Source organism: Canis lupus, chromosome 32 (assembly GCF_011100685.1).
Source record: "Canis lupus familiaris isolate Mischka breed German Shepherd chromosome 32, alternate assembly UU_Cfam_GSD_1.0, whole genome shotgun sequence".
In the NCBI taxonomy this organism is placed as follows: domain Eukaryota; kingdom Metazoa; phylum Chordata; class Mammalia; order Carnivora; family Canidae; genus Canis; species Canis lupus.
Window position 1 is genome coordinate 18,069,626 of NC_049253.1, and position 14,015 is coordinate 18,083,640.

The window sequence follows — 14,015 nt, forward strand, 5'->3', positions numbered from 1 at the left end:
AGTATATGTTACATATATTACCAATTAGCTTGACCTCTTCACGTCAAAGCCCCTCCAAAAATGACTCTATCCCTGCTGAAATATACCCTCCACCATAGAGCTTTGTGTATCTCACATGCAGAATTTGTCTTGTTTATTTCTATCCATGATCATATATGTCTTTATTATCTTTTCCATATTTAACTAAGAACTCCCTCAGAACAGGGACTATTTCTTCAACTCCAAATTCTCGGTAGCACACAGTCTAACAGAAGTGGATTCTTCATGGTCATTTATGACAGTGATCGGTTCTATTTCTTTTTAAATTACAGATAGTAAGAATATATTTTAATAGCAAAATATTACAGGCACAACAAAATGCTCTTTTTAATAAACTTAACCAAAGAATATAAATAAACATGGCACATTTTACAAAAAGTAAGAACAATATGACCTACGCAAAGAAAAACTCTTGGTTCTACGAAAACAAAACACGCACCACACACCTCAGTGGGGATTCATTTGGGACTCCTTTGTGAAACTGACATAAAACATTTTAACTTGACATTTGCTTTATCTCATATGATACACATAACAAAATACATTAAAAACCTTGTTGAAGTATACAAAAATGTAATGTAACTTCTGAGTCCTGGGTGTCTAAGTAACAGAAGAAATGTATTGATCAAGGTATGCACTTGGACTGCAAAAGCAGTGTTAGATCATAGCTTTGCACCATACTCTTTTTAGTTTTGGGGTCTCCCTCCACTTTTATCTCTCTTCCTACCTATAAAACTTCTACTAAAAAAGCAATATTAATAAAGATAAGAGGAGGGATTCGAATCTAATTATGAATTCTGGATGCCAGCATCTTGTTCTCTTATTTCAACCCCGTGATTCTAGCTTGAAAATGTGGAGTAACACATCATCATATATTTTGAGTGGATTTAGTGTTGCTCCTTTAACTGGCAACAGAAGTTGCTCTTGAATGAGGCTCAGGGTGCTCAGTGAAATCAATGCAAGGTGATTCTTACTTCCCCTGGGCCAGTGTGGACAGCTCACCCTGGGGAAGAGATTGCCATAGCACACTCTTCTCTGCTTGAGAAGTCTCTCAATCCATGGGCAGAAGTGTTGGATGAAGTCAAATTGGTGCTACAAGTGCTCTATTATTGTTAGAGTGATAAAAATGCCAATTATTATTATTAAACTACAAGTCATCTACTATTTTATTATCTTTCCTCATTTGTTTTCTTACTCTTGAAAACATTGCCCCCCAAAATGATGAAGAGATATTTTTTTTAGGTTTTACCTTCCTTTATTATCCTACCTGATAGTCCACAGGATATTTAATTCTCACAGGTTTATCATTAGAAGGGAGGGAAGGACCCTCTAGATTTCTGAGCCTTTTATGAAGAGAAAATAAATAACTGCCAACATTTCCCATTTTAGTTTTGGAAATTGTTTCTGTATGAAGAGAAAAGACAAGCAAAAATAACACTGCCTCCCCCCATCTTTGGTGTTTGCTATTTCCATACACTTGATGTAGAGGCAGTCAAGGTACACAGCTGTTCCCATCCTGGTTGATGGCACAACCTGGATGTCAGATGAGCTGACTGTAAGGCAGAATGGGACTCTAGGCAACTAATGTCAACCAGCTTGAGGACCACAGTGAGGGAAAACAAGATCCCTTTATCTTCTATTGGGCATTCTGAGTGAGCATGCCTGGGCTGGTGGTTCCATCCGTTTTCATCAGAACGATGATGCTTTGATATTCTCAAGAAGACGACAACATCTTGAAGGGCAAGCAGTGACCTGTGAGTCAGCAAATGTGTGTTCTGAAAAGTCCAAATCCGCATCTGCTTTTGCTTTGTTTTGAAAGAGAAATCCTTAGTCAGCTTTCCTCTGAAGCCTGCTGTGGATCACAGCATCAAGGACCATGCCACCCTGCTCCTGAGTCAGGACATCCTTGGTCAGGAAAGGTCTATTTAAAGATGAATGACCGGGATCGGATTGTGCCTTCCCCTTGGTCGAGCTGCTTTCTTATTTGAGACTGTAACAGAGCATGCACGTGCGTATTTATTATTGAGTAATTTTAAGATAACGAACTTGACATATTAAATAAGACATGGTGGTTAGTAATAACATGGTGCCACTATAAATGAATTAATAGGTGACAATTTTCAGTATGGGTTTTTTTTTTTTAAAGATTTATTTATTTATTCATGAGAGACTCAGAGAGGCAGAAAGAGAAGCAGGCTCCCCGAGAGGAGCCTGATGTGGAACTTGATCCCAGGACCTTGGGATCAGGTCCTGAACTGAAGGCAGAGGCTCAACCACTGAGCCACCAGGTGCCCCTGGTATGATTTCCTATATTTTTCTCAGGATGAATACTGTAAAGTAGTTGCTAAAACACATACAAATTGGGAATTGGCCTAATACTTATGGCGGTTCATAAAATGCAATACTACTCAATGAATCAAAATGAATACTTAACTCTAAGTTTATTGATAGGGAAAAATGTTTATAATACATTGTCAGTGGAGCACACAGGTAAAAAAACACTGAAGTATGACTAAATTTTGTTTTGAATACTTATTTGCACAGGGAGAAGTCTGAAAGTGTGTGAATTTGATATTTTTTACCTTAATTTTCCCCAAATAATGATGTCACTTGCATAATTACAAAATACAAAGAATAAAAAGCTGATTCCTATCTGAGTAAATGTTTCATGTGGCAAAGTATTTCCCCACTGAATAGCAAATACATTGGAACTATCTCAGACTGAGTGGTATATTTATTTGCATTTCAAACTGAAAAGATAACCAAAAACAAAAGTCCTAGCATCTAGAAAAGGATATGCAACAAATTTCTACATATCAGCTAATTACATAAAATATCAGGAAAAATTGTTTATATTGGAAAACATCAAGGGTTTCAAGATGGTATTTATGAAAATTTTTAGAAAGCTTTAAGGATAAGTTCTTGACTAACGACTCACTAAGTTGCAAACATAGATACAAAAAAATGTATGAGACTGGTAAATTTTTATAAGTGCTCTGTCTTCCCCCTGGCAGGGGTACATAGGCAGTAGACCAAATAAACCACATTTTGTCTTGATCTTCACAAACACACTGAAAGCTGAGCTAAGTTCCTCTGGCAACCTTCCTCCTCTATTTAAAAGGATTTTCTACTATAGAAATATGTCAACTTTTCCCTAACTGACCTTCTGGTCCCATGGGACCTCCTCTGGGCAAGACTGGACCAGGCTGCACCCTCAAAGGAAGACTAACGTACTTGAGGGCGTGAGGCTAAGGCTCTGGGGCAGAGATCCCAGTGCAACTCTTTTCTCTCTTACCCCTGTCTACATGCCTTCTGTGTCTCATGAGAATAAACAGACTATTCCATGAGCCTGCCAGTGGACATCCCATTGATTCTTGGGGATAGTCTGACACTAGCAACAGAAATACATTTGAAATCATCAACATGTTACTTCTGAGTCCTAGGCATCCAGAGGACTTGTATAACTCACCAGTTTCCAGCGTAATATCTTGATCCACTCATCAGCTTCTACTCCTGTCTTTGCACAGAGATAAAATGTCCTGAATGGGAACACCAAGCTGATAAGATAAAAGAAACACATAAGATGCTCCAGATGGTTGCCTGAATATATCGGTTGAACAGTAATTAGAACATTCAACAGGACAAAAAGAATCAACAAAGCTACTGGAAGAACTGGTGAATTCCAGCAAGTGACAGAAATGTTGAGGAAGTTGTAGATTCATATTATCATCATCAACCAGATTTCTATTTTCTTTCTTTTTTTGGGGGGGGGGAGGGCAGTGGTCAGATTTCAATTTTGTAATGAGAATTGGAAAAAGAAAAAACATGACCAGGACACCCCCAGATCCTTTTGTTGCTTATGTCTTAGACTGAATACAACACTCGTATTTATAATACAATATATAATATAATAAACACTTTGTGTTTATTCAGCTGATGTGTTAAATGACTCAGAACCTGTGCTGTGATTCAAAGAATAAGTAAGTCATATAAGAGTTTTCTGAAGAAACTCATTTGTGTTGGCTTGATTTGATGAGAAATGATCTCTCCTCTGTGGATGTAAGCAGTTTTAACTATTCAGAACACAGGAAAAAGGATAATAAATGTCTTCAACTATTCATTTTGCCCGCTCTGTCATGAGTTAATCTCTGCTGGAAGAAGACAAACTTTCCTACTCGCATGAAAAACGTATTCTAGGAATATGGTAACTCTTCATTGACTGTCTCTTTGGCTATATAGTCAAATCTTTTGACTAATAAGGTCAGCCCTAACTTACATCCTGCCTGTATTTCCTATCCTTACAGTTGGGATGCAAAACACTAAAAATCCTTTTTCCTTCCTGTCAAGGAAAAAAAAAAAAAAAAAAAAGCCTAAAAAGCCTTGAACTAAAATTCAGAAGGGTTTCTATAGCTTAAAGCCAAGCAGTATATCTTGTTTGTATCAGTAATTAATGTTGAATAGACAAGAAGTAAGTCCCTGTGCATAGAAGGTAAACCTTGATGTGAGGTCCAGGTGGGTGAGGAGCAGACAGTGGGGAGGGAGTGGTGCTACTGCGCACACACTGTATAAAACTTTCTGGAATTGTCATTGTTTGGTACTCCCTGTGAGAGACATTATTAATTGCCTATTAATGCAGATAATTTTTCCTTTCTTCTTGCTAACAGGACCCCAGGCAATAAATTATAATTAGTTGGAAGCAAATTATGATCTTACTAGTTTTCTAGCTTCCCCTGCTGCCAGCAATGGCCATGGGGCCCAGCCCTGGCCAATGAGATAGGAGGGGAAATGTGATAGAAGATTTCTGAGAAAATGTCTGCCTTTGTGATCAAAAGGGACAGACATGGCCGATACCAACCCTCCATCCTTCATGACTGACATGAAAATGTGAGGCCTAAAGCTGGAGTAGCTCTCATGGACACTAAAGTAGCAAGTGAAAAGTTAAAGGCCAAGAGAACTCTAGAGATGCTGGTGCTGATCTTGTCAAGCTAGCTGTCTGCCTCCTGATATTTTGTTATATAAGAAGTAATGCCCCCGCTGGCTCATATGGTTACTTTTAACTGAATTTTAAAAAGATACCCATTATTGGTTGATGTTACAGAATTAATGTTAATTTAGGGGGGATAATAATGGTGAGATTTTTATTCTTAAAAAGTGTGTACTAGAGTATATAGGGGTAAAGTGCCATGATATCTCCAACTTATAATTCAATTGGTTCAGGACAAAAATGAATAGTGGTAAAACTGACAGGGCAAAATGTTAATGATGCATGTAGCTGAAGGGTATATGGGCATATGAATCTTTCAACATTTGTATGTTTGAAAAACATTAAAATAAAACTTGGTGGGAAATAAGACACTTCTTTTTCAAGACATTTTGCTTTTCCCAGTTAGAAAACTGTCATGATATACTGATTTGGTTAGAACAAAACACTTTTGTGTCATCTGCCAGAAATTGTCATAATAATACAAATCATTCATTGTTGGAGGCAACAAAGTTAAAAATAAAATTGAGTAAAAAAACTCCAAAAGAACAAGATGAGAATAGCATCCTGTTACACGTATACTTAGGCAGCATACCACATAAAAAACTATAGCCACCAGACCTGCTTATTTGTTTAAGTCCCTTTAAATGAGCCATTACGTCACACTCAGCTGGAAGCACTCCTGACATATATGTCCTGTGTGTTAGTTAAATCCGTGTCCCTCAGATCAGGACATTCATACACATAAGGACATTCAGGGTTTTTTCTTTTTCTTTTTCTTTTTCTTCTTTTTCTTTTTCTTTTTCTTTTTCCTTTTCTTTTTCTTTTTTTTTTTATTCCTCAGTGAAAATAATTGGCAAGAAGACTTTTGAAATCATTTTCTTTACAAAACAACTTACCAAAAACAGTTTACCCTTTCCTGTGAATAATCAAATTGTACAGCCGAACACTCTGTCAAGTCTAAGATCCGAATTGGTTCTGGTGACTTAAAAGAAAAAAAAAACAAAACAGGCTATTGTCATCACACACACACACACACACACACACAAATACATAAATTTGTTCAGCACCTATTTCCCTAAAAATCTTCCACTATGTGCACCTGTCCATTTTATTTTCACTGAGGGGGCTGATCATGGAGAAGCTTACTAAGGGGTGTCATAACCCCTGGTTTGGGGATTGGCTAGTTATGAAACTGGATGTTAGAAAAAGATTGTCTTTATCAATTTAAATTTAACAGAGATGCATTTTAAATATGGAAGGGAATCATAGTTTTCTTTCATGTTTTTAAACTTCTGTTTTCTCAGAAAATTGGGGTATGGAAAGTGAGAAGAAATAAAATAGTTTCAAATTGGCTTAATGAAATGGGCATGGGAAACGGACATTGTTTTTGTTTGTTTGTTTGTTTGAAGTAGGCTCCATGCCCAGCGTGGAGTTCATCTTGGGGCTGGAACTCAAGACTCTGAGATAAAAACCTGAGCTGAGATCAAGAGTTGGACATTTAACCAACTGAGCCACTCAGGTGCCCCGAAATGGGGATATTTTTGATAAAGAGAGAAATTGCTGCAGAGAGAGCTAATACATGGTGACAGGAGAACAATCCCATTGCCCTAAGAGGATGCTGTGCGCTGGGAGCTAGTTGAGCCAGTTCAAAAGAGCAGTTGCTAGAACACACATCTCATCCTTGTGAAAGAACTCTGCTCGAGGCTCCTGGCTGGCTTAGTCCATGTAGCCTGCAGCTCTTGATCTTGGTTGGGGTCATGAGTTTGAGCCTCATACGGGGTGTAGAGCTAACTTAAAAAGAAAAGAAAAACTCTGCCCATATCACAAATCAAGAATTCATATTTCCAAGCATTTATTGGTGTTTCAGTTGCTCATAGGGAAAAAAATCAGAGATCTCAAAGGCAGATGTTCCTTCCATCTAGAGAGCTGATTTTTAAAGGGAAAAGGTATTATCATGTTTCTCACCATCTGGTCTTTGAAGTATTTCAGTTCATTCCTGTGCAACGTGAACCATCTTGTTTTCCAGGTCTGAGGAAAAACAAAAACAAAAACACGTAGGTTTTGGATATGGGGATGCAGTATTTGACCTGGACCATTTCCTTTAATTTGAAAAGAATCTAAAAGATTAGCTACAATAAAATATTGTTATGGCAAAGTCGTCTCTGAAGAAAAGTTTGAAAATATCTACAAAGACCAAAATGATTTCATACGTAGAGTTCATGATGAAGGCAGAGATATTGACAGATGTAAACAAATACAAAGAAATAGTCTATTGTAAATATCCAAGGTGATTTATGACAAATCACTAAATGTTTATTAACTCTATGATAAGAATAGGTACCATTTTGTAAGCACCTATTATGGGCTAGATACTACCCTTGGAGATTTATATATATTACAACCTTTATACAATGCCAGATATTCTTGTTTAACAAATACACAAACTGAAGTTGAACAACCTCAAACTACATGATTTTCTAAGAGTTGTCTAAGAATTCCACAGCATTGGTAGCAGGTACTGTTGGTTCCCACCTTCTCCCTCCTAGGTACTAACAGAACCCTCATCTTCTCTTGAGTGGCAATGTGCCCAGTTAAAAGAAGTAACAGACAACTTAAAAATAAGTACGCTATAAGTATAAATACTTTCCACCCTTAGGGAGCATCCAGCCTAATAGGAACACAAGTAACAATATTTAGGTTAACGTCAAGCAGGTTAAGTGCCCTGACTCTTAAAATAGGGAGGAGTAGACATATTCTATGAAGGCCTTCTTAGCACATTAAAATGAAGTAGCGTACTTTGAAAGGCACAATTACATAAATGGAGGGACAGTTGGATGCCCCAGATTAGTAAAGTTTTAAATTGTGCTTTCTTTGGGATTTTATAACATAGTTACATTAACGCCAGTGATGTTTTTGGCCTACTTTTAGGTAAACATTTTATACAATTTTGACTTCCTTGTTAAAAAAAAAAAAAAGAGAGAGAGAGAAATGTTCTAGAGTTAACTTGCTACTTTCATCCAGGATTGTTCCATTAAAAGGACTGTATGTTTTGGGGGCAGTGGTGGGTTGTAACAGTAACCTACTCTCACACCTTTGACATTGCCAAAGAAAAGTCAAGTGACTTTCCAGAATGTTGACTAATATTAGTGATAAAGATCAACTCTTGAAACAGGAAAATATTATAACTGGGTCAAAATAGGCAATTATGCTTTTAAAAAAAAAAAAAGTCAAAGCAAGAATTTAGTCTACATGACATGTTGTCTGTCTGTGGCCGGTGCTAGCAAAAACATGTCTTCTTACCTTGACCAGGCCCCCCTGTTTGGTGAGGTAACCTTCTTTGGTGCCCAGCTGAAAAAGAAAGAAACTCCAAGTGAAGCCCAGAACTATTACAACATGATTTTTGTCTTTCTATTTCGGTCCTATTTGAACATGAAACACCGGTTTGCCTTTGACCTTTAAATAATTGCCTTACATTTCTTCACCCAGACACTTGAAAATCCTCCCTGTGTTGTGAGAGACTGTTCCCAGACTGGATCATCTGGAGGAATTCTGTAGCAACAGGTGATGGCTGGAAGACTCTCTTCTAACTTGAGAGTAATTTGCAAGCAATAAGCCACATCCCGGCGCTTGTAAACGTCAGTGTTGGGCAGTGTGTTAAGTGAAACCCAGCTGTTTATTTTTTATTTTTTAAAATATTTTATTTATTTATTCATGAGACACACAGAGAGAGATAGAGAGAGAGACACACACACACAGAGAGGCAGAGACACAGGCAGAGGGAGAAGCAGGCTCCATGCAGGGAGCCGGATGCGGGACTCGATTCCGGGTCTCCAGGATCACACCCTGGGCTGAAGGCGGCGCTAAATCGCGGAGCCACCCCGGGTGCCCAACCTAGCTGTTTAAATTGTTGTTGCAGCGGGTGTTCCCCACAAAGGTGCCTGTGCGCACCCACACACACATTGACATTGGGTCAATACATCTAGGAAACTCTGGATGAAGTAGGAGCATTTCATTACTCCCCAGAGCCTGCATTATGCCAGTATTCCTTGTGAATTTTAAGAGGGAACATGAGAAATAGCATTTCCAATATTTATTTTATCACATGATCCTCTTCCATCCCCCCCCCCCCCCACCGCCCCTTTTTTTCAGAGACCATCTCTTGAGACCTCTATTCTGTGGGAAAGACTTTCAGGAATGCAGATTTATTCACATTTGCTTATCCAAAAGGGATTTGAAGTGACAATGAGTCACTTCTTAACTCACATAGCATTAATTCAAGGATAACACGTAGCTGGCACCTATAAAAGGTAAGGACTGGTGGGGAACTGTGCAAATAGAAGTATGCATAAAACAAGGATCCTAAGATGAAGAAATGTATAACTTCATAAATTGCAAAAACTGAATTCCTTGAAGGATATTTTGTTCGAGCATGACGTTACTCGATATCTGACATTAGGCAGATAACAGAACAAAGAGAAAAATGTTTCCAAAGCAAAGGGAACAGAAATTTTAGTAGGAGGGAGTCGTTAAAAAATGATGAATCCCACAACAGGAAAGCTAAGGAAGCTAACATTTTAGATAGGACTGATTCTTGTGTCAGGCTTGCAAGATCTATTATCTCACTTAATTTTTACCAACACAACCAACTGGTATTTCACATCTCCCAGGTCCAAAACAAAACTGCTCATTCCCATCCCCCAGACCCACCCCTCCTGCCATCTTAGCAAAGTCCTCCTGGACTACCGTGTGACTCTTTCACGTACCACATTCAACCTGTCCTAAGACTTGTCTCTTCTACCTGCACAGCACACCCTGAAGTTAACCAGTTCCTACCCCCACTCCCCAGTTTGAACTACCACCGTCTCTCTCTGGACCACTACAATCGCCCCCTAACTACTCGCCTTGCTCCAAACTTTGGCCACATTCCATTTTCCACTTTGTGGTGAGAATGAACTGTTTTAAAAAAAATTTTAAAGCTTAAATTATGTTGCTCAAAACTCTCACAATTTCTGCTTGGCACTTAGAACAACAACAAAAAAATCCTTTATCTTGTCCTCCAAGGCCTTCCATGTTGGTCAAAGGAGATAGAGCTGACATTTCGGATGGGAGTCTTCTTTTCCTGTGTAGCAGCACAGTTGGCTTCCATGGCCCCTGCCCATCATTGGGAAACAATTTTCCAGGGCCTCTCACATGTCTGTATGTCTTATCAGCAAGGTTCCAACAGCCCTTTGTTCCAGACCCACTTTTAAAGCATGTTTGTAGAGCACACAACCTTAGAAGATGGAGAGAGTGTCTTCCTCCGGAGGAAGGGGCAGATGGCCAGCGGTCTGCCATGAAGCCATGGAGCTTGGTTAGTCTGGGAGCAAGTCAAGTCTCAGGCTCTTCACAGTTTTTGACACCTGCTAATGCCAGTAATGCTCCAAAGCACTGTGAATTTCCAAACACTTAGCTGGGTGGTGAGCCCTTTGAGAACAACGCTGCCTTACAGGATCCACCCCTCCTTCCCTCCATGATCGCACCTCCTACCACATTTCCTCTCGCTCACTTCATGCCAATCATGATCTTCCTGCTAGTCTTCAAAATACCTCGATTTAGTTCTCACCTCTAGGCTCTTATACTGTTCTCTCTTCCTGCAACACTAGAACATGTTAGTAGTTTTCTGTATGTATTGATGCACAATAAGCTCGGTGGATTTGTCATTATATAGTGGGTGCAGCCAGGCTCCCCCAATTCCTCACCACTGTCTTAAAAACTCCATTATACAGACACTTCTGTGTAGTCATATTGAGATATTAGGGCAGGAGAATCTATCCGATACTTGGAGTAAGCAAAGAAGGGAAGCAATAGGCTTGCAGAATTGGGTTAAAGAGGTTTATTTCCACCCAAGGATGCTACCTCTCATGCTCACACCCGCTCTACAGATTAAGTCCTGCATTTTACTGTTGATAAAGAACATGTGTAGTAGGGTATGGTCCAACTGACGCTGAGTGAGGACCTTCAGGGTAAGTGCAGTAGAGGAGAGTGTGAAGCTACATTGACAGGACAGGTGAAAGAGATGTTGAGGTGACTGGTGGCAGGGTGAGGGTTCTCCAAGGCCTTCCATGTTGTTCCGTAAAGAGGAAAGTCAGGGAAGGGACGGGTGGGTTGGCTGGAAATCAAAGAATTGATTGGGAGGTAAGTCTTGCTCTGTTCTTTGGTCTCTTTTGACTGGAGACTATTTATTGTCTTGCTTTCCTAAACCTTGCTAGTTTGATGAGTCTCCCTACAACTGTAACAAAGCTAAAATACCGCTTTTAATCAGTTTCCAGGATTTTTATTTTTGAGTGGATGTAGCACAGAAACAAAAATGTAACATGCGCCACGAACCAGGCTAGGCTACAAAGCTACAAAGACAAGCTATGATTCTTACCCTGAGAAGTGTCAGGCCATCGGGGAAGGCAGACGCATGCCTAGGTAGTTAGCACCCCCCACCCAGCCCCCCTGGGTGATGGTTGCAGGACAAAGGCAAGCAGAGGGTGCTCCCAGCACAAAAGAGGGCCACTTTAAAGAAAGCAAGGAAGGGCTCAGGAAGGCTTTCTGAGAGACACTGGTCTCTGATGCCAGTCTTGAAGGGTGATGAGGGGATAGCTGCGGGGTGGGGGGGGGGGGGCAGTGCGGGCAGAAGGAGCGCAGAGAAATGCACTTTGTTGTGAGCCTGGGAATGGCACAGGTGAGGCTGGAGGGACCAGGTGGGCCAGAGGACAGCAGGCACCACGGAAGGTTAAGCAGGGAGGTCATGTGATCCATCTGCTTTTTAAGAAGGATCTCCGTGGTGGCAGGTAGAAGGGTGGAAAAGGTACTGCAGACAGGAGGGCCACACATTTATAACTGTCATTTGTAGCGGAGTGTCTTGGAGGGATGCTGTTTCCAGGTGTAGAGTCGGCTCTCTGCGTTTCTTCTGTGGGTTCCCTTCTTTCTGATCCGCACAAATCCTGATGCTCCTCTTACAGCAGGAGCATTTGACAAAGCAGGAAGGGAGAAGGACAGGGGAGCCCTGAGCACCGCGGGGAGGAATGTTTGCAGGGTCACAGCTCACAGGACCAGCGGAAATGGGCTCTTGAAAGGCAATGAGCGCTCGGGCTTCACTGAAACTGAACAAGGGCCCACGTTGCAAAGAAGTGCAAAGGTTTTCTGTCCGTACCTCTCCTTCAGTGAAGCAGAAAAAAAAAAAAAATATATATATATATAGGAAAAAACAACATCCTCGGGTTTTATAGTCAACGTGGGAATATTTTTCTTCCGCAGACAATTGAAATGTAAATTTCTTTTTTTCTGAATATAGGGAACTTGTGGGAGAATTACAGTTTAGCCAACCATGTGAACACCAGCACCTTTCGTGCATCCTAAGTCAGGACGGGAATAGACGTGCCCTTTTCAAAGTGTTTACAGCCCCAGCACTATGGCATTGTGTTTCTTGAGGATTTACCCTGGATCAGAGGAAATGAGTCATGGGCTTCAAACTTTATGTTCCTTTCCAGGTTTTATAACCCAAGTTAGAGTTTTCATGTGAACAAGCGAATGTTTAAGAGCGTCTGAGGGCCGCGGCGTCTGAGGGCCGCGGCGGATGGAGAGCCACTTACAGAAGGTGCAGTGGGCACGAGGTCATTCTCCGTTCTTCCCGTCTGCATTGCTGTGTGAACCCGGACAGACTCATAAATGGAAGGTTCTTCCACTTTCCTCGGATAGGGGTGTTTCAGGACAATCAGAGTGCCTGGGTGAAGACAAAAGAACATGATCAGAAGAGTAGATAGACCCAGAAAGAAGGTCCCAATGCTAACAAGCAGAGACCTGGGGCTAGATTTTGGCCTCTTGTTTTTAGATCTTTTCCCGTGTTCATTTTCTTGACGTTTATCGAGTACCAACTATGTGCCAGGCACTTAGGGTGGACACTGGAGATATAAAGCATGATGAGATGATTTCGGTTCTCCTAGTGCTCAGGCAAAACTAGCAACAGATGTCAATAAACAGGTAGTCATTTAAGTGGACAGGGTGATGACATCAGTGTCAGAGATGCAGATGACACACGCCAGGGACGCCCGGGGACCCGAAGACCCCTTCTATGGAACACTTTGGAAAAGCCTTCACGAAGGAGGCTACATGGGTCCAGACTTTAAGGTATAATTGGAAGTCTTCCAGGTAGCCTTTATAAAGGCCGTGAAAGTAAAACCCAACAAATACACTGGGGTATGAGAGGATTTATTCCATGGTTTCAGAACAAACTTGTAACAAATCAGTGGATCTCAAAAAAAGCAGACTCGTTGCATTTTCCCTACTGTCTCCTACCACCTGATTAATAAAATAAGCCACATGGGAATTTGCTTTGCTCAAGTGAACATGACCTGAACCAGCTTATGTATGATTGCCTTCACTTCCTCTGGAGGAAGAGGACTGGGCAGAAAAAGGGCCAGTCTTTGGGGGCTTGGGTGAGTCCCTCCAAGGCTGAGAGCACTTCTGACTCAACACTTCTAACCATCCCCCCTCTATACTCTTCCCTTCTCCCAATCAATTAGCTGATCGGGAACCAGATAACTTACAAAAAGAGTGAGTTAAGGGTTTCTTCCCTCTTGCTATGGTTTCTTGCTTTTTATTTTACTGGAGTCTTGTAAAAGGCAGGCCTGAGATTGTACCAGACCCTGGGGGAGATATCAAGAATTCAGCAATGTATTCAACAAGTATTTATTGGGCTCTACTATGTGCCAGACACTTGGCATACAACAGCAAACAAAGAAGATACAGCACCTGGTCCTCTGGTAGAGGAGCCAGAAAAAAAAAAAAAAAGAAAAGAAAAGAAATAGAATACATCAGGTGAGAGCAGTGTTCTGGAAATCCTAATACAGCAAGATAAAGACATAAGGCAGGTGATGAGGGTGGCATTGGGGGAAGAATGATATTTCATGGGGGTGGTCAGAAAGGCTTCTTTGAAAAGGTATTTTGAAAGATTATAGATAGTGTG

At 40.6% G+C, this 14,015-nt stretch overlaps 1 protein-coding gene across 2 annotated transcripts in view; it reads right to left on the bottom strand.

The window, feature by feature from the left end:
• Positions 1–271: 271 nt before the first annotated feature.
• Positions 272–14,015, bottom strand: part of DAPP1 (dual adaptor of phosphotyrosine and 3-phosphoinositides 1) — a 48,230-nt gene continuing 34,486 nt past the window's right edge. For both annotated transcript variants that reach the window (XM_038582040.1, XM_038582039.1), the window contains 6 exons: positions 12,643–12,773; positions 8,324–8,371; positions 6,989–7,051; positions 5,920–6,005; positions 3,509–3,596; positions 272–2,029 (listed from right to left, as the gene is read on the bottom strand). In XM_038582040.1, coding sequence (XP_038437968.1) covers positions 1,961–2,029; positions 3,509–3,596; positions 5,920–6,005; positions 6,989–7,051; positions 8,324–8,371; positions 12,643–12,773 — 485 coding nt within the window. In that variant the 3' untranslated portion in view covers positions 272–1,960. The remainder of the gene's footprint in view (positions 2,030–3,508; positions 3,597–5,919; positions 6,006–6,988; positions 7,052–8,323; positions 8,372–12,642; positions 12,774–14,015) is intronic.